The sequence below is a fragment of the Rattus rattus genome, chromosome 1, assembly GCF_011064425.1.
Source record: "Rattus rattus isolate New Zealand chromosome 1, Rrattus_CSIRO_v1, whole genome shotgun sequence".
NCBI lineage: Eukaryota > Metazoa > Chordata > Mammalia > Rodentia > Muridae > Rattus > Rattus rattus.
The window spans coordinates 156035167-156060017 of NC_046154.1; the positions used below are offsets into that span (position 1 = coordinate 156035167).

The 24851-nt window shown below is 50.3% G+C and overlaps 1 protein-coding gene and 1 pseudogene across 1 annotated transcript; one reads left to right on the top strand and one right to left on the bottom strand.

Moving 5' to 3' along the window:
* Positions 1-679: 679 nt before the first annotated feature.
* On the bottom strand, positions 680-22284 carry Erbb3 (erb-b2 receptor tyrosine kinase 3). Its single transcript, XM_032909155.1, has 28 exons — positions 22027-22284; positions 18665-18816; positions 17381-17567; positions 16712-16837; positions 16050-16115; positions 15804-15922; positions 15555-15696; positions 14012-14125; positions 13786-13906; positions 11495-11568; positions 10999-11089; positions 10399-10604; positions 10087-10219; positions 9220-9310; positions 8878-9032; positions 8241-8294; positions 6901-7036; positions 6002-6121; positions 5771-5869; positions 5371-5556; positions 5057-5212; positions 4814-4889; positions 4380-4526; positions 4181-4278; positions 3903-4091; positions 3696-3767; positions 3204-3504; positions 680-3046 (listed from the first exon to the last, which is right to left on the bottom strand). Exons 1-28 carry the CDS (start codon positions 22106-22108, stop codon positions 2520-2522), a joined length of 4020 nt encoding a protein of 1339 aa, XP_032765046.1. The 5' UTR covers positions 22109-22284; the 3' UTR covers positions 680-2519.
* Positions 22285-23116: 832 nt separating this feature from the next.
* LOC116906891 lies at positions 23117-24564 on the top strand (annotated as a pseudogene).
* Positions 24565-24851: the final 287 nt, after the last annotated feature.

A 24851-nucleotide genomic window follows, 5' to 3' on the forward strand; every position in this document is an offset into this window, starting at 1 on the left:
TCTTCTCACCAAAGAGTTAGGCCACATGTCCCTTCACTAGGAGTGAGATATGGTCACTCTTAAGACAACCAGTTCTAGGTCATTTCAAGTTTTCAGTATCCCATCTGTGTAGGAAAAATAAAAAAACAACCCAAGGCTTGGGGTTTTTAATTTTCTCCAAGCAATCCGGAGTTTGGGGGTTTTGTTTCTAATTGTTTACACTTTTGCTTCTTTGTACCGATCCTCAGTAAAAACCCTCTAGTAAAAAGGACTAGAATATAAACAGGGTCTGGAGAAATGGTTCAACTATTATAACCTGGTATTCTTGCAGAGGGAAGGGAGTTCCCAGCACCCATGCACAAGCACAAGTTACATGACTGTAACTCTAGCACTGTGTTGGTCTCCTTGGGCACTGCACTCTGTGAACATAACACCATTCCCAAACCCCCACTCTCTCACATACACATAATTAAAATCTTAAAAACATAACAAATAGGGCTGGAGAGATGGCTCAGTGGTTAAAAGCACTGACTGCTCTTTCAGAGGTCCTGAGTTCAAATCCCAGCAACCACATGGTGGCTCACAACATCTGTAATGAGATCTGATGCCCTCTTCCGGTGTGTCTGAAGACTGCTACAGTGTACTTATATACAATAAATAAATAAATCTTTAAAAATAAAAATAAAAACATACAAATAAAAGCCTGGGAACATTACTTGTTACAGAGTGTCAGAAGCAGAGAAAGCCATCCATTGCTAAGAAGCCAAGAAAAGGAACGTCCTCATGCATTTTTCACTTCATAGGAGTACACAAAAACAATCAAAAAAGTTGACATTTTTATTTAGACAGTATAAAAAAAAACTTTAATGGTACAAGAAGCATCTTTCCCCCCAGTTCCCATCCAGGAAGACTGAGGTCTGAAGGTGGATCCTCTTTCTATCCCATCTCATTACTGGTTGAGAACAGCTCCTAAAATACGAGTCTTGGAACCTTTGCGAATTGGCTTGTGAGGAGTATGTATCTGCAACATGTATGGCCGGCGGCTTACACAAACATGCCTGGTTACTTGTCCTTCTGTGTAGTCTCCGCTCCTTCCTGAGATGAGAGGCCTGGGTGCTGGAGGAAAAGTGGCTGGTAGCATTTGCTTGATTCAGTGCATAATACGCTGGTAGGACAGCCTTCAAAAGGTGAAGCTAGGGTTGCTGTGTGTGGAGTCCTAGGCCAGTTGACAGAGTGAGACCCAGCTTTACACAACACTTTATAGTACAAGCACAGGGATGAGAATTGGGAAGATCTTGAATCCTGGACCTGTTGCTTTATTTCTTCAAGGCTCAGTCCCCCATTTTCTGAGGTTCTGCTGTCTGTCCAGAGTCTTAGTGACCTGTGATCAACTGCAATCTGAAAATGCTGAATGACAAGTTCCTGAAATAAATAATCCCTACAGTTTACATCGTACGCCATTCTGAGTAGCACGATGAAGTCACAGACACCCTTTCCTGTTCCACTTGGTAGATGAATCATCCCTCTGCCTAGTGCGCCCACACTGCATAACCTACTTGCTCTGTACTCAATTACCCGCCTGCTTATTAGATCGAGTGACAGCAATACCATAGTACTTGTGTTCAAAGACCCATTTTATCTAAAAACAGGCCCAAAGTGCAGGAGTAGTCATGCCAACTCAGACATGTCAAAGAGAAGTGTTTTCTTTGAGAAAATGTGGAAGTTCTTGACTTCACATGGGGGAGGGGATCATATGGTAATGTCTATAATAAAAATCCATTAAATTAGAAAAATAGAAAAATTAGTACAACCTCTGCTGTGGCACCTCAAACTAAAAGGAACGATAAGTTCTTATTTAAGATGGAAAAGTCACTAAACACAGAACTTAGTTTTGTACACCAACTAAAATATTAAAAAAAACAAACCACAGGATTCAATATTGTTCACAGATTCTGGGGCCTACTGGCTATCTTGGAACACTCAAAAAGACTCTGTATTGGTGAAACGTGGGATCAGTTCTACCTCACAAAACTGGAAAGATTATAATTGAGACACTGTAGGCAGAGTTCAGCATGAAGGTGCCTAGCTCACAGTAAATGTTCAGTTCATAGTTACTGGTATCTACTCTTAACTTTAATTCCTCAAAGCTTTAAGCTTCTAAATCTTCCCCTGGGATTAAAAGTCTCATAAAATGTGTACTTTCCTCTCCCCTTCTTCAGAGTCTGATGGGGAGGAAAGGCGACGTTTAAGAGTCTAATCCCCATGAGTAAGAACCTGAGCAAAAGGGTCCAGAGAGCAATCCTTCATATCTCCAGGGAGAGTCCCTGAGGAAGCGGAGGAACGGGGTTGGGAGAGGAGACACACAGGGCTACGGACCGCAAAGTTTGCGGGGATATGTTGACAAGTCTCTAGGAACTGGATGGCATTGTACAGGACTGGAGAAATGGAGGTGGGACCTCAGAGAGAGGGACGAGGAAGGGGCACCCTCGAAGAGGCACTAGCTGCCGCCACACGCCCGCAGAGCGTCACGGAGCAGAAGTTTACGTTCTCTGGGCATTAGCCTTGGGGAAAAGCCTGCTGTGCCAGTAATCGGGGTTGTCGAAGGCAGAGTCGGTGGCTTCTAAACTACGCAGAGTTTTGAGGCGGGCATAACGAACATGGGGGGCGTGATGTCCAGGCCCCTGGAAAGCTCGCATCTCCTCGTACCCTTGCTCAGCTGCTGGGCAGGCCCCCATAGCTGCATAGTCCCCTCCGGCGCCACCCGCACCACGCCTCCGGTTCATGTACTCATAGTCTTCATCTGGAGTTGTGCCAGCAGAGGGCACGATGGCCATGGGATGGAGCGGGCAGCTCTGTGTACTGCCCAGAGAAGCACTGAGGTCTGAACCCACATCCATGTACTCGTAACCCAGTTCTTCCAGGGAGCCAGGCCTGGGGGGCCGAGGAGGGCTACCCCTTCTCTTCCGGTTCATGTATTCATACTCCTCATCTTCATCTTCCTCCTCAGTACCCAGCACAGAACTGAGACCTACGGACGAGAGGGTGCCTTCCCGGGAGGAGGACGCACCTACGGGTGAGAGAAACTCTTAAGTACGTATAGAACTTTGTAGAAATAACCAGAAGGAATGGGAGTGAGTGAGTCATCAGAGAAGGTAAAGGAACTAAGGGGAGCTCGGAGAAAAAGCTTAGAGGAAGATTTGAGAAAATCGCTGGAAGAGTCGTACCTCTGAGGTGTGTATCTGGCATGACGTAGCCATTGCCGTCCTCCTCCTCTAACCCTGGTGGGGAGAGCGGGGTCACAGGAGTAAGCAGGCTGTGTCGCTGCGAATGGTAGGCACTGTCCCCACGAGGCCGCGGGCTCCGACTCCGGCTTCGGCTCCTACACACTGACACTTTCTCTTGGAGTTCAGCCTCAGAGCCTGTCACGTGGCCCTCTGATGACTCTGATGCTGGACGCCCCCGTGGAGTTGGGTGCAGAGAGATGGGACGGGAGAACTGTTCACGACCCCCCAAAACCGCAGAATCCTACGGAGGAAAAGTCACGGGAAGCAATATAAGGATTACACAGATTATATACATGCCCAGTTTTTGAGGGAGGTGCAGCTGTTCAGGTAGGGCCTTTTCCATTGCGGGACGCTGAGTAAACCTTCAAGATTCGAAACATCTCCACATTTCTATAAACCCAAGACCATAACACCCAAGCCAGCACATCTTACCAGACAAGCCTCTCCGAGACTGCTCTGGTTCATGGGCATGTACCCAGATGAGGGACTTAAAAGGCTCTGGCTCTAGGATGAGAAAGGAAAGGAAAGGGTTAAAACGAAGGAAGAAATCTATTCCTAGTGGGGAGGCTGATGAGTGGTGATTCTGAGTGGATTCATGGGGGTCCACGGAGCAGAATCTTGTGCAGTTAGGAGACTTACCCCACGTGGCCGGGTGAGCGTTCCTGTAGGCAAGCTGAGGGCAGAACCCAGGGAGGTGGCCAGGCCCTCCTCCTCTGCCTCCAAGTCTAGGTCTAGGTCCAGTTCTGGCTCCAGCTCTGCCTCCTGCAACTCTTTGGTGGTCAGAACAGAGGGTTCTGCCGCAGGAGGTGTTCCAGGCCCACTCGCTCTCTACAGGAGTAGACATTCGTCAAGGTGGATTCTCGTTCTCCATAAGTCTGTTCCCTAAACCACTCTGACTTTCTCTAGTCCCCACTCACCTTGATGACCAGATACCTTGGTGGGTCACGGGCCATCCTGGTAAACTCATTGGCTAGTTCTTTAAAGGTTGGGCGAATATTCTCATCAATCATCCAGCCTGGGGAGAGATGTGGAAGGTTGAGTCAGAAGAGAGAACAGAGCCATGGAAGAGAAAGGAGGAAGGCGGTTAGAAAAGGCTAGGGTCAGTGGCCTACTCACACTTGACCATGACCATGTAGACATCAATGGTGCAGATCTGGGGCTGTGCTAACCGCTCTCCCTTCTCTAGCAGGTCTGGTATTTCAGCCAGTCGTAACCCTGCATAGGGCTCTGCCCCGAAGGTCATCAACTCCCAAACTGTTACACCTGATACAGGAAGACATTAAGTGGTAACTATGAAAAACAGATACATGCACGAAGGGAAAGGGGGTGTGTGATGGTGCTGGGGGGGACCTGGCTTTAATACAAGGATTGCGGGGGTTGGGGATTTAGCTCAGTGGTAGAGCGCTTGCCTAGCAAGCGCAAGGCCCTGGGTTTGGTCCCCAGCTCCGGAAAAAAAAAAAAAAAAAAAAATACAAGGATTGAAGGCATCTAGTTCTTAAGAGGAGACACAAAAGGGGGGCCTGAGCTGGTACTGACATAGGGGTGCTTACCGTAACTCCAGACATCACTCTGGTGTGTGTATTTCCCAAAGTGGATACTCTCAAGGGCCATCCACTTAATTGGAGTCTGAAGGTTAAAGATAAAGGTGTTACTAGTCAATTTTCACAGACTTCCTTATTTTAAAACTCCAAGTTCCCTCTCTTCAAATCTGCCACGACTCATTTACCTATCTCAGAAAGAGCCCCTCAGCCCCATGCTCCCACCACCCAACCACCCCACCCTTGGCGCCTCACCTTGGCCTCACTATGTAGCAACTGCTTGTCATCTGGTGGCAACAAGTCAGCCACGCCGAAATCTGCCACCTGGACCTGACTTGGTGACTTGAGCATCACATTCCGGAGCGCAAGGTCCCTGTGCACCATGCTATGTTCCTCGAGGTAATACATGCCCTGGAGGGGGAGGTGGTCTCACGGTTGGGGAAGTCAGCCACTGGGCAAGAGCAGCTGCCCACACCCTGAGGACAGCTCTCCGGACCTCAAACCCTTGGCCCTCCTACGTCACCCCTGACCTTCTCCAGCTGCTGCAGCTCCCCTGAACCCCCCCTCACCTTGGCGATTTGTACTCCCCAGTTGAGTAGCAGCTGTGGTCCCAATGTCTCACGGTGCTGTTTCACATGATCAAGGAGGGAGCCCAGGGGCAAGTACTGAGTGACAAGCTGCAGAGATGACCCTGGGCACAGTCCTAGCAGCCGTACAATGTGGGCATGGTCCAGGCTGCCAACGGCCAGCATGTGCTGCAAAATATATGTAACTTCCTGTTAGCCAGGAAGTAACGGGTTCGCATATGCTCTGCAAAAGCACACCCATCCGGAGGTCCTCAGCACTGAAACACAGCATGCCTGAGACAGAGCTAACACACCATTTGCCAACACAAGATCACACGCCTCCATGCCTGGACCAACACCGCCTCTCTTCTAGAGGCACAAAGAATTCCTTTCTATAACTCACGTCAGTCACAGCTTGAAAACTTTGGCGCCCACTCTTGTCCTCGATGACTTTAATGCAGACTGGAATCTTGATGGATTCACCCTCAGGAATCCAAATCCCCTGGAAAGTTTGGGGTGGAGGGAGGTTTAAAAAAAAATCACTCTTTTTCAGACAGTCTTTTGCCAAAACCTTTCTCCCTTTTCTCCCTCCATCTTGTCCCCACTTTGCCAGACTTCCCGAAGAGTCACTCACCTTGTGGACAGTTCCAAAGACGCCAGAGCCAAGCACTTTAAGTTTCCTCAGCTCTGTCTCTTTGAAGATTCTAGCCAAGACTTTGTTTGCCTTCTCGCTTGGGTCCAGAGGCTCGATGCTCTGAGGAGTGGACAGGAAGGAGTTGTTCAGAAAAGCCCACTCCCACAAGCCTAGTCTCACCTACTGTCTCTGTGGATGCCGAGGGCAGCAGAGCAGAGAGCCCAGGGTAAGGAGAGAAATCTTTAGTCCTGGAAAGCTTCGTATTTTACTGAGGAACAGCATGCCCTTCCGGAGACAGTAGGACTGAAGAAAGTGTGCTGGTGAGAAGGTCAAGAGGGCCAGTTTCCTTCTCAAAGGAGAAGGGAGCAGAGGAGATATGGTGGCACCAGACTCCAAAGACCTTTCAAACAAGATTAGTTCTTGTTTTCTATTCCTCTCTCCTCTAAGATGAGGGCTTGCCGTGTAGATCAGATGAACTCAGGGCAATCTTTCCTGCCTTGGCTGAGTGCCGGGATTACTGCCACGTACCAAAGCCTAAGCTTCCAAAGCGCTTGCGCATGCCGCTGTATCCATCATCTTGGAAGGATGAACACTATCTGTAGCTAAGGTATGTGAATGGAGCCACAGAGAAGGAAAGCAGTTTCTTCAGTGTTGTGGCAAACAGCAAAACCAAGATGAGAACATCTTCCCCCTTCATGGTCTGGTGTGTCCATATATGTGCACGTGTACATGCGTGTGGCTAGGTCTGAACCTGGGCCCTTATACATGTTAGGTAAGCATTCTGAGCCGTATCCATAGCTCTACGCTGTCCCCTCAAAGAAAGGGACCACGTAAGAGAACTAAGGGTCATCGCTTTCCCCTGGGAGCATACTGCGAAGGACACCTCCCTAAGTACTCACCTCACCCCGCTCCAAGTAGCGTCTCATAGCCCTTTTGTTCTGAATCCTGCGTCCACGCCAATAGAGAAAAGAGCCTCCCAGAATCATGAGGATCACGGCCAGTCCCACCGTCACCGCTATTACCAGATGAGGTTTGCTATGGGATACAGAGAAGGTCAGCATCCTGGGTTCACGCATGTCATTTATGCATCATCTGGGTTAGCTCCGTCTCTACTAATGTCCACGAGCACTGAAGGAGTCAATAGATATGGGGCTTCCCCTTCTAAGACGGTGTAAGTTAATTTAGGAAGAGAATGCGAGAAGCCGGGACTCTTGAGTCCAGGGATGGTGGACTGTTATGTAAAAGGGAAGAACGACCCTAGTGGACAGTCCCTTATCCAGTGCATACAGGTGACGCTAAAGGGACCCGGGGTGTTATTAATAACAATGAAAAGGAGGACAGGAAATCAGGAAGGATCAGGGTGAAGGCGCAGGGGTGAGCTGGAAGGAGATAATGGTGGACTGGTATAATCAAAGGACATCATATAATTGTATTACATTTCCAAAGAATAAATAAGAAATATTATTGAAAGTGGGGGGAGGGTTGGAGCTATGGCTCAGCAGTTCAGAGCTTCAAACCCAGGTTTGGTTCCCTGAACCCACGCGGCGGCTCAGAACCATTCTAAGATCCAAGGTAATACAGCGCCCTCTGCTGGTCTCCTGAGCACCAGGCACACATGGTGCACACAACATCAGCCAGGCATTATTCATACACATAAAGTAAGATAAATAGCTTCTCAAAGATAGATATAGTGCTGCAAGCCTGTAATCCTGGTATTTGGGAGACAGAGGCAGGAGGATGTCTGTGAGTTATAAGACACCCTGGCATACACAGCAAGTTTCATGCCAGGCAGGGCTATATGGCGACACCCTGTTACAAAAACAAAATAAACCAAAATGTAAAAAATAATATTTTTGTCCTTTTTTTTCTACACGGGGTTTCTCTGTGTAGCTCTGGCTGCTCCTTGCACTCGGAGATCTTCCTGCCTCTGCCTCCCGAGTGCGGGGTTCAAAGGTGTGCACCACCACCACCGCCAGGCTAAAAAATAAAACTTAAAAGGGCAGAGTGAGCTGCTAGAGAGAGGCTCAGCGTCTAAGGGCACTGGCTGTTCTTGTGGAGGACCTGTGTTCAATTCCCAACACCTATATAATGGCTCATGCCCTCTTCTGAGCAGAGACATAAATGCAGGCAAAACAACCAGATACACATAAAACTTTAAAAGGCAGAGGAATAGCATTGCTCTTCCCCTAACCTTTCTCCCAAGCATTCCTGAATTCCACAATTTCCAAGCCAGTCTTACCTCATCAACACCTCTGCTTGGCCTAAACAGTCTTGTAGTTCTGGTCCGTTACACCTAGAAAAGGAAATCACCTTCTTAGTGAGTAGACAGCAGAGGATTGGGCCAACGAGATGGCTTAGCAGGCGAACACACTTGCTGACAAGCCTGAGGGCCTGTGTGTGATCCCTGGGACCCAGGTAAGGGAAGGAGAGAAATTAACTTCTTCAAGTTGTCATTTGATCTCCACATGCACACCGTAGCACACATAGTTCCCACACTCACAATAAATAAACATAATTAGGGGAAAAGTTTTAAAGACCATAGAGGCCCAAGTCCAAGAGCCTCCATCTATAAAGGCTTGCTTTGGAGCAAGCCTACTGTGGCACCTCATCCCGAAGCCGGACACCTACCTCCAAACAGGGGCCTCCGCCCCTCTCCTCCTCGGTAGTCCTATCCTCCATCTCCGGCTCTCTAGTGAGCCTATTCCAGCGTCCCCTAAGCATGGTGTACTCTCGTGCTGAGTTTCCCTTCCCCCCCCCCCCCGGCCTTTAGAGCTGGAAGTCAGTCTTGAGCAGTCAGCCTGTCTTCTTGCTGCTCCACACGCTAATTCTGGGTTCCCACCCTCTCCCTAGCCCCTCTTTTCCATCCCATCACTGACCCTTGGGTGCAGTTCTCGTGGCAGGGCCGACACTCATTCTGAGCATCTGGATACTTGTAGATTGGACCTTTGGCACCTAGGATTCCATGGGGGCAGCTGTTCACACAGTGGGGCCCGTCACGAAAATGAGCACATCGTGCACAAGCGTCAGAGCCCTGAGTAGAAGAAGGACGCTCTTTGAGAATGAGCTCTCAGGGTTAACTCCAGTCCTCCCAGTAAGGGTCAGCCCATCCCCTCAACATCCTCTGTGTACAAACTCCAGGGCTATCTGACTTCCCCAGTCTGACTTGGAAATTTGGTCATTCCCCATCTCCCTTACAGATCACAGGGCTGCTACTGTACCGAGCCATTGCATGTGCTGGTGCCCTCCATGGGTAGGCATTCTGGATGGCAGGAGAAGCACTGAGCCTCATGAACAAACTCCCGGGGTTCCCTGTAGTGGGGGACATGGGGAAGGATCACTTCTGCCCTTCGTCCCCTTGACCTGTAGTGAAGACCTTCTACTTCATGCCCACCAAGGCACAAGCAGAAAGCTGAGAAGCCAGGTGTGGTGGCTTCCATCTTTCCCTGAGTTCAAGACCTGCCTGGGTTACAGAGTGAGGTGCTGTCTAAAAACAAAAGCAAGCAGGCCAGCCAGCAAACAAGAGAGCAAGAGAGGGCCAGGCATGGTGGCACACACCTTTAATCTCGGCACTCAGGAAGCAGAAGCAGGAAGAGCTCTTTCACTCCTGTCTGGTATATATAGCGAGTTCTAGGTCAGGACCATGAGATTCTGTCTGTCTGTCTCTGTCTCTCTGTCTGTTGCTCTCTCAAATGCACACCCACACACAACAAGACAGACATAGCTGTAATCGCAGCATTTAAAAGGTTGAGGCAAAAAGATTACAGTGTGAGTAGGCTGGAGGGAAGGGTAGGAGGAGGGGAGGGAGATGAAGAGGGAGAGGGAGGGGAAGGGAGAAAGAAACACAGTTTATGGGGCTGCAGAGATGTTTCAGAGGCTAAGAGCACTGACTGCTCTTCCAGACATCCCGAGTTCAACACCCAGCAACCACATGGTGACTCACAACCATCTGGGATGGGATACAATGCCCTCTTCTGGTGGGTTTGAAGACAGTGACAGTCTACTTATATATAATAAATAAAGAACCTGGACTACTCTATCTGTCCCTAGGCCTTCCTCCCACCCTCTTGGCCTTGTCCACACTGTACCCTTGCAGGAAGTTGCAGTGAGTCACACAGACACCTTCCCGGCTGTAGTTTCGACAAGACAAGCACTGACCAGGGCCTGGGCCCCAGCATCCCCCAGAGGAACACAGTGGATCACACACTTTGCCCTCTGCCACTGGAAAAGAACAGACACATTAGGAAGACTCTGAGGGTACCCAGGAAGCCTTCTGAATGCTTCTTCCTTATTGCCCCCACCCTCCCACTCCCTCCCCACCGGTTCGCTCCCTCAAACCTATTCCTACTTTCCACATCCTCTCACCCCTGTTCTCACTCCCGGGAGGCCCTTTCTCTTACAGCATTCTCCCAGAGGCCGGTTGTACTTGATGTCAAGTCTCTCTTCCGAGGGCCCCCGAAGCAGTCTGGTCCAGTTCAGAGAGTGGTGGTAGCAAAGCTGCTGATTGGCACTTATGTAGACACGCCCAGCACTGATTTCCTTCAGGGACCGGAAACCCAGGGATGTGACATTCAAGTTCTTCATGATCAACAAGGAGAAGCCCCGGCTGGAATAAGGAGTCAGAATTAGGAGGTGAACTGCAAAGGGAAAATTGGACATACAGGGGGTTTACTTTCACTCAGCCAATTCGCTCCAGGTTAAGTAGGCCTGTAGAGAGGAAGTCACCTCTCCTGGCAGGTGTTGGCGTATAAATGAGGCAGGTCTGGAACTTGAGACCTGGCTCACGCTGGTCTTTGAACTAGCTGTGGTCCTCCTGTCCGTGCTGGAATTAACCACATCTGGGATTATCCTGACATTTTGCCTTTCCACCTCGCTATATTAGCAGACTGTTAGGGCCTGTTGGTTGAGAAATGCCCTGTCTACCATAACGAGATGCCCATGCCCACCTCACTGTCTAGGGATGTTTGCTACCAACTCCACACTCCACGCCCGTTACTCACTTGTAGAGGCTTCTGCCCCCGATGGTTGTCAGATTGGAAAAAACACTGAAGTTGTGCATGTGAGGGGGCCAGGACTGGATGTTTAGGTAACCTAGGGGTCGGAGAGAGGCATATAAGGTTCTCAGTAACCTGCCTCCCTGTGCTCTGGAATGTGACTCCCCCATTTTTTTTTGAAGATTTTATTTATTTTATGCATATGAGGGCTCTACCTGCATGTGTGCCTGCATGCCCAGAAGAGGCCATCAGACCCCATTACAGATGGTTGTGACCCACCATGTGGGTGCTGGGAATTAACTAGAATCTCTGGAAGAGCAGACCATTCTTCCAGATGGAAGGCTCTTAAATGCAGAGCCATCTCTCCAGCCCCCTGACAGTCCTTTTAACCACTGAGCTATCTTTCAAACTCCAAGCGTGACTGTCTTTAAGTGGTTTAACTGTAAGGTGTGCCCTGTGTCACCTGCCCCTTCCAGCAGGGGAAGCCCACCTTCTTCCTCACCTGTGATCTCCCGGACTGTTCTGAAAACATTGAGCTTTTCCGGGTCCAGTGCGGGGATCTTATGCCAGGGGTCACTAAGAGAACAGTAAAAACTTGTCAACAAAGGAGAGAGACAACTCAGTGGTCACCACACCTCAAAACACGGTTTCTAGATGTCCATGTTTTCCCCAGCGCTCTGGTCAAGCTGCCTTTCTATATAACACAGCCTCTTGGCTCCCAAGTCAGTCTTCATCTAAAGGACACAGAACTGCATGGGGACATGTGGGTGGCTGGGGAAACAGACATATACAGAGGCCTGGATCGTCTTAAAAAGAAAAGGAGTGTTCAAGGGCTGACGCAGCCAGTGACACTGTTGGCCGTGCAAACCCGACAACCCCTCATGGTGGCTCACACTGTCTGCAACTCCAGCCTGAGAGTCAGACACCCTTTTCTGGCCTTAGGCGCCAGGCGTGCACATGATGCGCAGGCATATACGCAGGCAAACCATCCATGTCCATAAAGCACATGCCTATAATCCCAACATTAACACTCAGGAGGCTAAACAAGGGTGGCAAGATCAAGACCAGCCTGGGCTATGAGTGTGGACATTATTTAGTTGAAAAAGCAAGAGCGAAAACTGTGTATAAGGAGGAAAAGAGAGAACTGATGAAAAGAAACAAACAAAGAAAACATGTATCTGGGCAGAGCAGTGCTTGGCTGTCATCCCAGCACTTGGAAGGCAGAGGCAGGTGCATCTCTGAGTTCGAGACCAGCCTGGTCTACAAAGCAAGCTCCAAGGCAGCCGGGGTACAGAGAAACCCTGTTATGAAGAACCCAAAGAATAAAAAAATTAAATAAAAGCACTATATTATGCTAATATTAGGGGAATCTGGGTAAAGCATGGGTGGAAAATGTCATTTTTTTTTTTTTTTACAATTTAAGGGCTACTCTAAATGTATATCTATGTAAAAAAAAAAATTAAAAGAGGTGGCCAGCAAGATGGGTGAGCAGACCGGGTTGATTTAGCAGAGCCTAAGGATCTGGGTTAGTCCCAGGCTCCACAGGGTAGAAAGAGAAAACAGATTCCCAAACACTGACTTCTGAGTCCCACACTCACTGTGGCACACACACACACGCACACACACACACACACACACACACACACACACACACACACACACGCACGCACACACACACCTACATACATACACATGTGTCTACATCTATACATACACATCTATATACATATACACACGCCTACACACATAGATGTCTACACACATGCACACACATGTCTACATACACAAAACTAGCAAAAGCGAAAAGCAGGTCTGGAAAGATGTCTCATCAGTTAAGAACACTGGCTGCTCTTGCAAAAGGCTAGGGTTTACTTCCAAGGGATTCAACAGCCTCTTCAGATTTCTGTGGTACCGGGTAAACACGTGTTGCAGAGACACATGCATGTAGGCAAAATACTCAGATACATAAAATAAAAAAAAAAAGTAAAAAAAAACCAGACAATGGTCATCATCATTTTTCGTGTGTGTGTGTGTGTGTGTGTGTGTGTGTGTGTGTGTGTGTGTGTGTGTGTGTGTGCAGGTGCCCACTGGGGCTGGAGACGTCAGATCCCTGAGTTAGAGTTACAGACAGCTGTGAGCCTCAGAGCAGTGCATGGTCTTAACCACTGACCTGACTCTCCAGCCTCCTTTTATTTAAATTTAAGGAAGAGCTGCTAAACCCTTCAGGGAACAAACACTGTCCCTGAACCGTGTCACCTCTCGGTTGTAAGACTGGGCTGCTCAGGATGGTTAGGATGTCCATGAGGGACCCAGGCTGGAGCTTGGTGGAAGGTGGAGTTACGTATTCTCTCGGTCCCTTTATAGCTCCTAAGACTTCCTGTCTTACATTTCTATATTGGTTTTTTGTTTGTTTGGTTGGTTTGGTTTTGGTGGGTTTTTTTGGTCTGGTTGGTTTTGTTTCTTTTTTTTTTTTTTTTTTTTGGAGCTGGGGACCAGACAGGGCCTCGCTTCCTAGGCAAGCGCTCTACCACTGAGCTAAATCCCCAACCCCTGGTTTTGTTTCTTAAGACAGGGATTTTCGGTGTAGCCTTGACTGTCCCAGAACTCCCACTGTAGCCCAGCCTGGCCTTAAACTCACAGAGATCCACCTGCCTCTGCTTCCTGAGTGCTGGGACCAAAGGCGTGCACCTGGCCATGATTTACATTTCTAGTCGGCCGTATGACTTAAGGCACTGAAATGGACCGTGTGGTGGATAGGGCTGTGACTCGAGGTGGAAAAGCGGAAGCTCTAACCCGTTGAGGCCGGTGATGAGGAAGTCCAGATTGCCCAGGATCTTGGTACAGTTCACGAACCCATCAATGTTGCTTGAGTCCACAGTCTGGTAGCGGCTTCCAGAGCCTGTCCCCTCACAGGCTGCAAATACAGAATGGTCTCAGTGCTGGGTTCTGAGTCGCCTCACAGAAGAAACTGGGTGTAAGTTCTCCCCACTTTCTGCCTCTTCGCCTCCCACTTCTTCACCTTTTGGGCACAGCCCTCCACAAGGCTCACACATCTTGAGTCCGTTCTTATCTACTTCCATCTTGTCAGGAGGACAAGCCCTGACACAAAACGTCTGATCCACCACAAAGTTATCTAGGAAAGAGGAGAAAGCCATTAGAAATGAGGGATAGCCAAGCACTGAGACCTCTCCTCTGCGCTGCCCCTCCTCTCCACTCTGCCCTGGGATTCACCCCACCTATAGTCTAGGGTTCCTCAGGTCTGTCCTCTAGATGAGACAGTCTCTTTGTTCTTTTTTTTTTTTTTAAAGATTTATTCATTTATTATACATAAGTACACTGTAGCTGTCTCAGACACACCAGAAGAGGGCATCAGATCTCTTTACAGATGGTTGTGAACCACCATGTGGTTGCTGGGAATTGAACTCAGGACCTCTGGAAGAGCAGTCAGTGCTCTTAACCGCTGAGCCATCTCTCCAGCCCCTCTTTGTTCTTTTTTTTTTTTTTTTTTTTTTTTTTTCCTTTTCTTTTTTTTGAGCTGGGGACGCTCTTTTGTTCTTAATAAGGCCTCAAGCCCTTTTAAAAAAAAAAATTTAAGGGCTGAGTTTAGCAGTTAAGAGCACTGACTGCGGGCTGGAGAGATGGCTCAGCCAGTTAAGAGCACTGGCTGCTCTTCCAGAGGACCAGGTTCAAATCCAGCAACCAAATGACAGGTCACACCTATTACAAGATCTAACAACCTCACGGAGACATAATACATGCAGATGAAACACCAATGCACACAAAATAAAAATAAATAAAATTTTAAAAATGATTGGTTTTGGGGTTGGGATTTAGCTCAGTGGTAGAGCACTTGCCTAGGGCGCAAGGCCCTGGGTTCGGTCCCCAGCTCCGAAAAAAAAGAACCAAAAAAAAAAAAAAAAAAAAAAATGATTGGTTTTTCATCTCAAAAAAGAAAAAGATTTACTTTATGTGTGTATATATGTGTGTATGTATGTATGTATGTATGTATGTATGTATGTATGTGTGTAGACCTCATTTGTGTCTAGTAGCCAAGGAGTCCAGAGTAGGTGTGATATCCCCTAGAATTATAGGCTATTCCAGGCTGCCTTATGTGGGTGCTAAGAACTGAGTCCTTTGGAAGGGCAGCCATTGGTCTCAACTGCTGAGCTATGTTTCTAGCCCTGGCATCAAAATCTTCATGGAGCGGAGGATGACCTGGGGTCTCTGATCCTCCTGTCTCTACCTCAGAGTGCTGGGGTTCCAGTACACTATTTCACCCAGTGTCTATGGTGTTGGAGTTATCAAGCCCAGGGCTTCACACACACTGCTAGGGAAGCACTGTCAATTGAGGTGCAGCCCCAGGCCTCTTAGCTCGTTACTGTTCCAAGTGGCCCCTGCCCAAAGCCTGGGAGGGGCGGGCACTGACAGAAATGTCACTCACTAACTAGGTGAGGTCACATGATCACATCTAGGTCCCCCAGTTAACACCTAACTTAATCCCTTTAGTATCCCAAACTTCTTGTGTCTAATTTCTGGTTGTCCTTCCCACCTCTGACACTTACGGGGACAACTGGCAACGCAGACTCCTCCATACTGATACTTGGTATGGGGGTTGGGTTCCAGCTGAAACGTTAGCTTGTTGTACACAAGAGGCTCTGGACACCGGGGCACACAGGCCCCACTGTCATTGAAGCGTCGGCAGGCCTGGGAATGTAAAAGACTCCTAGAATTTATGTTTTCCACAGACCCCTTCCCGGTCCCAAAGCCTGTAACCCCACGTCAGCGCACAGGCTGGCGGTACCGTTACATACAAAGCAGTCTGTGTCCTGAGGTCCAGAGCAGCCCCCAGCACACTCATCGTGACAGCACTGGTTAGGGTTGGGCCCGAAGCAGCGACCGTTACACTGAGGGGCACAGATAGTCTTGGTCACTATGGAAAGAGAGAATACACGACGCTCAGGGCTAAATTCACTCATTCTGAGTGTTTGCAGGATTGCACAGGTAATGGGGATGGGAGGATGTGAGCTTTAACTTTTCACAAGAAAATTCAAACCCACATATCTGGCAGTCGTCCGGTCCAGGACCCCAGCACCGTCCCTTGCAGACCTCGTGACAGGGTGGACCTGGTTGGGAAGCAAGAGGACACACCGGACCATCAGAGCTGAGAAAGGCTTGCTTGGATCAACAAGGTATGATGTCAGCACACAGGAACCTCAATCCCAGGAAGCAAAAGCCCTGGGCTGTGTCCCTCCCTGCCCTGGGAGAGCAGGGCTGGGCTCAAGTGAACCTGTCAACAAGGGGCGGGGCTAGCTACTCCTCCACACTACCCACTGGGCAGCTGAAAGGGAGGGACTGGGGCAGATGCCAGTCTCAGCCTGGTGCCATCCCAGGAACTTGGTTCTTTCCAGACAAGCCAATTCTGTGCCTGAGTGGACTGGAGCAGTAGGGGATATTATACTGGCAAGAGCAACAGGGAGCTAATCCAAAGATCTGGCTTCTCTGCTTAGCACCCAAGATAACTTCTGCCTCTTTTCCTGATCCATTGGTTTGGGCTCCAGGAGACTGACCCGGTCCTGGCTGACAGGCTCTTGGGTCAATGGTCTGAGGTGACTGTTTGAGGAAGGTGGGTTCAGATGAGGGAATGAATGGAGTAGGGATGGGAAAGGAGCCGCTCCGGTTTGCTGGGGCGAGGTGAGCCGCCTTGATGGCATCCACTTACAGTTCGCACCGTTGTTCTTCACCACTATCTCAGCACCTCGAACCCTCACAATGTCTCTCCAGTCAATTGTATCCATGTGGCAAAGTTTGTCATTCTTCTCAATGTAAACGCCCCCTGACAGAATCTCTGTGGTGGGAAGAGAAGTCACAGGCTGAAAATTATAGCACAACTCCCCTTCTATGTCTTCCTACCAATAATATTCGCACTTCAAGAAAAGCTGGCTCTCAAAGAGGAGGAGTCAGGCTAAAGAATCTCCCGCCTCTTCAGACACCTGTGTAGATCCGGTTTAGCCAGTGGGGGAGGGGCAGGACGTCCTGCTCAATCCCCTAGGCCTACCTGAATGTTTTCTAAGCAACTGAGACAGGGAGAGCAGCGAGTGCCCAGGCTGTTTAACCCCTACATTCTCCAATTGGTTGGGGCAAAGGATTCCAGGGAAGGAGGGTTATCAATAGACCCAATTCCCACTCCAACCCCGCCATCACATAAGGTCCTTCCTCCAGATGCCCCCAGCTTCCTCCTGGGGCCAGCTACTGCTTAAAGAGTAGTGGACTTTTAGACCACCAAGGGGCACCCAGATGAACCTAGAGGGAACGGTCTTGGGTCATCGCCCAGGTGCCTGTTGGCAGGAAGGCTCAGGGGCGAGACCGGAAGGGAGCATCAGAAACTCACCTGTTAGCTGAGTGAACTTGAGCTGGCGCAGAGCATGGCTGGAGTTGGTGTTGTAGTTCAACATAACAAAGATGGCGAACTTCCCATCGTAGACCTGGGTTCCCCGGACCACTCGGAGGTTAGGCAAGGGAAGCACAGAGAATTCATTCATGGCCACGAGGACGTAGCCTGTCACTTCTCGGATCCACTGTGACAGAGCAGACCACAGCAGTGAATAGGACAAAAGGTCTCCGGCTTCTTCTTCTTCTTCTTTTTTTTTTTGGTTCTTTTTTTCAGAGCTGGGGACCGAACCCAGGGCCTTGTGCTTCCTAGGCAAGTGCTCTACCACTGAGCTAAATCCCCAACCCCAGGCCTCCGGCTTCTTTAACTCTATCTATTTTATTTATTTATTTATTTATTTATTTATTTATTTATTTATTTATTTATTTATTTTGAGACCTGGTTTCTCACTGTTTGTAAACCAGGCTAGCCACAGACTCACAGAGATCTGCCTGCCTCTGTCTCCCGAGTGCTGGGATCAAAGTGTGCGCCCCCACACCAAGCCCTTGATGTTTGGTGAGTACTCTCTACCAGGGTACCACAGTTGCCCCTGACTCCCGTCCTGTGTCCAGCTTCCCTGAGTTTCTTTTCTTTTCTCCCCCAAACCCCAAACTTGGCACTGATTCTAGGACCTCATGTATGTTCTGCAAGCACCCCACCACTGAGCTAAACCCCAGCTCTGAATTCCCTGATATGTAGGGATATGCTGTCACAGTACTATGCCACTTGGTGAGCCAAGACAAGCCACAGAAATGAGCACAGATCTACATTCCCCACTTATCTCTTCTCTGAGTCATAACAGGAGAAGGGTGACTCTGGGTCCTCAGGTGGCTTACTGTACAATTCTGATTGACAGAACGCCACCTGCTCTCTCCCTTCCTGGTGGCCAGCTTTTAGATACCCCTGCTTATAGGACCAGAACACCAGCTCCACTCCACCCCATACTGTCTCCCTAGGTTTGAGCCTTAAGAGCTACTAAGTCGGGCTGGAGACATGGCTCAGTGGTTACAAGCACTGACTGCTCTTACGGAGTTCAAATCCCAGCAACCACATGGTGGCTCACAACCATCTGTAATGGGATCCGATGCTCTCTTCTGGGGTGTCTGAAGACAGCTACAGTGTGCAAGTCTTAGGAAGTCTGACTGCAGCAATGCTGACTGCAGCAAAGGGTGGTCTCAAGGGAGGGCAAGCCTGCTCTATGGGGCTGAGTGGGGACAGGTTGAGGGAGGGGCTGTGCATACTCACTTGCAGGAAGGAAAGGTCAGCATTGTGTCCTGTGAGCACAATCTCCAGGTTACCCATGACCACCTCACACTTTTCATACAGTTTGTACAGCGTCTGGTACTGGTTGTCTGCATCTCCGGTCACACTCAGTCCGTTCAGAGTCCCAGGACACACTGTAAAAGTGGAGGTGAGGAAGATAGGTAAGCTAGGTGTCCCCAGTCATGAAAGCCCTGTTCCAGTTACCCTGACAAGGCCTCCAAGGGCCCCCTTGCTTCTCATTCTCACAAGATTCCTCTCTGATTCCCTCACCGTTCCAAACAGGAAGGTGGAATGTGTACTTTTCCTCACCAGAGCCCCCACTGTGCCTCCTTCAGGCACTAATTTGGGCACTGAGGGGTTAATACAGAAGTAAGACATGCTTGGCTTTTCTTCTCCCTGGAAAGGACACTTTAGGCAGGAACATTTACCCTCTCCTCAACTAAGGCACTTACTTCTCTGCCCCCATCCTGCCTCTCTCTAGCCCTGGAATAAACATCTCTTTGGGGCTAGCACACAGCCCCTATTGTGTCTGCAGAGGGTGGGATGGGGGCAGAGGGTGGGGGCAGTGCCCGGGGCCACAGTTCAGCCCACAATGAAGCAATTCTCTCCAGGAGGAGGGGGCTGCCCCACCCTGCCTCAGACACCCCATCCTTAGCAGCACTCCCCTCTACCCCGGAGCTTTGGGCTTAGAAAAGTGACCTCACTGGAGGGACAAGCCCTGGTAGTGGGGTGGGGGGTCAATGGGAGCTTTGTCTTTAAAGCTGGACGATAAGGAACTGGCGGCCTCCCCCTCCCCAAACTCCGGTCTCCCTTCTCATTCCCTCCCCTAAGCCAACATGCCCCAGCTCCCCGGGCACCACTGTGCAGCCCTGAGTGCTTTTCACCAAACAGAGAAGCCCAGAGAGAGACAGAACAAAGCCTCCACTCCAAAGCCAATTTCATCGTCAGAAGGATTCTTTAAAGAGACTGCTAACATGGCAGTGTTCCCCAGTAGGCACTCCAGGAGAGAGCCCAGAGGAGAGGCCATTTCAGTTTTTGGGCTTTCACTCTCTTCCCTGGAGCTCTTTCCTGTGGTGCAGTAAAAGCACATGGAGAGGAGGGTGGGGGTAAGGGGTACACCACCTGTTCTAACCACCCTTCCCTGAGGCGGCAGGGGCAGGAGAGAGAGAGAGAGAGAGAGAGAGAGAGAGAGAGAGAGAGAGAGAGAGAGAGAGTGTGTCAGAAGGCCCAGTTTCTCTTGTTAGGTACATGTCTAGTCTGACCCCTTCTAGATCATCTTCCCTATCCTCTCTCCATGATGGAAAGAGTGGGCCAGTTCCAGCAAGAGCTAGAAGCTCCCAGAGGAACCTGGGAGCTCCAGGGTCCTTGGGCTGAAATAAAAGACTAGGAAGGTTAGTCATTTCTGGAACAGCCCCACCCCTGTCCCCTTCCTGGCAGGACACCCCTCTTCCAAGCTAAGGTGCCAACCCTTCTCAGATAGGGGAGGAGCTAGGATATCTGCACAGGGAAGTGATGTGTACCTGTCTGTGCGTGCGTGCGTAGTGTCACACATGTACGACTGACACACAAACATGTACACAGTTACCCTGGCACAGAAATAGATAGTGTTTGCCCTGGAACCCATACTCAGAAGCATTACAAGGGGCCAGTCCATCCTGCCTGCCCACAATGCCTTGCACACTTTGTGTCTTGTGCTTTGCAAAGCCCTACAGGTCTCAGTTACCTGCCACCCTGAGGGTAAAGTCCAGATCCCACAAACAGGGGCAAAGGGCGCAGGCGGGCAGGACGGGAGCATAAACAACCACCCAGGAGGGACCAAGCAACCTGGGGATCACGCAAGGAAGCACTGAAAAATACCGGGTGGGGGTAGGGTGGACGACGCTCACAGAGGAGCAAAGGCTCAAAGCCGGAGCCTTTCTCTGTAGAGAGAGAGTATTGACTGCACAGACCAAGAGCCTCCAGCCCCTCAGATACCTCCTCTCTATTGCCCGAGCCACATACACAAGGGGACAAAGGGGCTATACAAGGCTTGAGACAGGGCCGGATGCCCAGAGGCTCAGGAGGAAGATAAAGGGTAGACAACCAAGCACGCCTGCTCCCTGCCTCTTGAGGAGGGTGGTGGGAATCCCGGACTCTTGGGTTCTGGTTGGTGGGGGCACAGTCAGATGGAACAGTGTTCCAGTCACTCCCCTGGCCCCTCCCCCTCCAGTCTCCAGACCACCCCCTCCACCAGCTGGGAGTGTTCACATCTCAAGATCCCAGGGGCTAAATTTAGGCCCAGCAACTGTGGGGGAAGCACAGGTGGTTTCTCCCACTCCCACTCTGGGGAAGGGGCACTGACTGTGCCAACCCCCAAGCAGAGATCTTGGGGTGGGGTGGGGGGAGCAAGATCAACAGGACTCTAATTATACCAACTCTGGTGTTCTTCAGGTGTCTGTAGTCCCAGAGACACCCGTAGGAAAGGGCTCATACGGCACCGAATGGGGGGAGGGCAGAAGTTGGGTCTGGGAGCCAGTTCACAAAATAGAATGTTCAGAAGGTGGGAGAAGTGACCTCAGATTGGAGAGAGAAATAGGTCTGATTGTCTTTTTCCCCACAGCCCCAGAATAGGGTATAATACCCTGGAAATAGTGTAGTGTGTAATAGATGCCCAACATGTTAACTGAATTGACCTGGGTCTTGATAAAGAGACGTTGGTTAAGTTGGGGGACCGGCTTATCTTATGGGAAAGCAGGCAGCCAGCCTCTGTGAGACCTCTCACTGATGTCACCTGGACTTGGCCCTCAGGTTAATCTTAGCCTTCTCAGGACAGCCCCACTCACGGAAGAGGAGGTGCCACTCTTGTTTTTCCAACATTAGAAAACAACAACTTCCAACCCTTGCATAGCCCCGCCCTGTCAGCAAAACAACGAAACTGGGGGGTTGTTGAAACCAGGGATGGGGTGGGGGCCAGGGAACCTGAGAGCAAACTGAGACCCTTCAAGTCAAGGCTCCTTACGTTTACAGAAGGGTTCCTGCCCGCCCTCCTCCCAAGACTCTCAAGTGTAAATCTACTGTTCTGCATTAACCAAATCAGAATAAGACCAATTAGAGGGTCAGCGACGCCCTGGGAAGAAGGGTAGGCATCCAGGAATGCAGTCCCTGCCCAGCCCACTCCAAGAACCGAGGCACACGGTCCCCTCCTTGGTGGTGCGAGCAGACCCGGTGTCGCATCCCCCCCCACACACACACACACACACTCCCCAGTTCAAAGAGTCAGAGCCCGAACTCCTTGCCCAGGGTCTGCGAGCGCTCAGGTCACACGCTCCCAGCTTCCAGACTTCTGGGGCTTCCGCGCGGCTTACCTGCCTGAGAGTTGCCCATCTCGGAACCCCGGGCCAGGCTGAGAAGGAAGCACAGCACCTGCAGAGTCCCAGTCGCCCTCATGATTCCAGCGGATGGTGAAGGGAGCCCAGCCGAGTCTGGCCCGGGGGCTCCAAGATTAGGAGGACATCGAAGCGAAAGCCACCTGAACAGCCAGCGAATAGGTAGCTGCGGTCGCAGCGGAGGTTGCAAACTGCAACTGGAGCCGGAGTCAGAGTCCGGAGCGGGGCGGCAGGGGAGGGTGTCTGTCTGGGAGGGAGGGAGGGAGCGAAGGGGGAAGGGGGTGAGTCACGGCCGCGCCCCCTCCCGTGCGAGGCTGAAGTCCTGATGGTTGTAGCCCGGGACACCCGCCCAAGGGTGCTCCACCAGCCCGCAGCCTGGCCAAGAGGGTTAAGGAGGGGTCTTACTCCAGCAATTCCCCCCGGAGATGGTTCAGAGGAGATCGAGATTCCAAACGTCCCCAGGCCGGGGAAAGGTAGTGACTGAGGGTAAGGAGAGCGCTCCGAAGCCCAGCCCCCAGAAAGCTGGCCTCGCCCATTAACCAAATCACTCAACTCCCCTAGCCGGTTGGATCACTTGAGGGATTTTTTTTTTTTCCTTCTTTCGTAGTGTGAGTATTTCAGTTTTTTCGAGTGGGAGGTTGTTTTTTAGCCTAGCGTTCATGCCACCTCAGTTTCCCCGGGACGCAAAGCCCCGTAACTCATGTACCCAGCTCGGGAACCCGAGCCCCGGAGGCCGCGTGAAATTGCACTGTCTCCGGCCGCTTCCTCCGGCAGACCCGGCGCCGGCTCGGCCTCTGGGGGGATTTGCCTGGGGGGCGGGGGCGGTTTCCAGCCTGGGAACAGACCGGGGAGTCCGCCTTCCCACTTCAGCCCGGGGAGGGGCTCCCGCACCTGTCGCCGTCCCCTCTGCTGCCCCCCACGGCCGCCCGAGAGAACAGCTGTCTCCGAGGGACCGACCGCGCCGTCCGGGCGGCCGCGGTTCCCGCCTCTCCTCCGCGGACCCAAAAGGGCACAGCAACGCTCACACTGGGAGGCGACAGTGAGGAGGGAAGTGGAGAAGTCACCGCACATGGCCCACCGGACCCTGGGTTGCTGGGTCCCGGACGGGTCCGACTGGCGCCCCCTGGTGCCCAACCCCTTGCATTTCGCAACCCTTACATTGGCATTCCAAGATTTTGAGAATTTATTGTCCCCTCCCCCTGGGCGAAGACTATGGACTACAATCTTTTCTTTTCTTTTGTTTATTTTTTTGGTTTTGAAACAAGGTCTCATATAGCTCATAGAGCTCAGGCTGGCCTCGAGTATATTATGTGGCTGACACTGGTGTTGAACTCTGAATGGTCGATCTTTCTGCTTCCACCTCCCAAGTCCCCACTCTCCTGCTACAATTTTTTTTAATTTGTTATTATTCCTGTGTGCATGATCGTTCGTACTTGTTCCTGCTACGATGTGCGTACGGAAGCTGGAAGACGACTTTAGGGGCAGTTGATTATCTCTTTCCATTTTTACACGGGTTGGGTGATGGAACTCAAGTTACCAGACTTTCTCTGCAAACACATTTAGGTATCTGTGGTGGCCAGAAGTTGTTGAATCCCTGGTAACTGGAGTTACGAATTGTTGTGAGCTGCCATGTGGGTCTGGGTAAGAAACACTAGTTCTTTGGAAGAACAAGTGCTCCCAAACACTGAGCCATCTCTCCACGTGCCCCATCCCTTGCCCTCTTGCAACGATTCTTTAAACTTGCTATTGCGTGGATGTGCCTATCCACCCTTGGCCTTTCCTGGACCTGCTATGTAACAGTTACACTATTAAAAGCAAGAGCACTGACTGCTTTTCCAGAGGTCCTGAGTTCAATCCCCAGCAACCACACGCTGGCTCACAACCATCTGTAATGGGATCTGATGCCCTCCCTCTTCTGCTATGCCTGAAGACAGTTGACACTGTACTCATATATAATAAATAAATAAATCTTAAAAAAAAAAAAGATTCTGGCTTTCCGGTCCGACATCGTGGGTGAAGCCGCTGCAACGGTGCAGATTTTTTGTGAAGACCCTTACAGGGGAGACCAATCACGCTTGAGGTTGAACCCTCGGACACTATAGAAAATGTAAATGCCAAAATCCAGGATAAGGAAGGAATTCCTCCTGATCAGCAGAAGTTGATCTTGGCTGGCAAGCAGCTGGCAGCTGGCTGTACTTTGTCGACTATGACATTCAAAGGAGTCCACCCTCCACCTCGTGCTGAGACGTCGTGGTGGTGCTGAGGAAAGGAGGAAGTCTTATCCCACCCTCAAGAAGAGGAAGCAGAAGAGGAAGAAGGTTAAGTTGACTGTGCTGAAACACTATAAGGTGGATGAAAATAGCAAAATCAGCTGACTTCGTGGAGAATGCCCTTCTGATGAGTGTGGTGCGGGAGTTTCCATGGGTACCCACTTTGACAGGCATTACTATGGCAAGTGATGTCTGACTTACTGCTTCAACAAACCAGAAGACAAGTAGTTGTGTATGAGTTAATAAAAAGAAGAAACGGGTTGGGGATTTAGCTCAGTGGTAGAGCGCTTGCCTAGCAAGCGCAAGGCTCTGGGTTCGGTCCCCAGCTCCGAAAAAAAGAAAAAAAAAAAAAAAAAGAAAAAGAAAAAAGAAAAAGAAGAAACTGGGAAAAAAAAAAGATTCTGGTCAGATTTAAACTCCTTTCAGTGCTGGGATGTAACTCAATATTCAGATACTGCTTAGCTCTAAGCACGGATCCAGATTGATAGCCGGAACAGTCGTGGAGGAGCACCTCCCCTCAAGGGCCAAATGCTG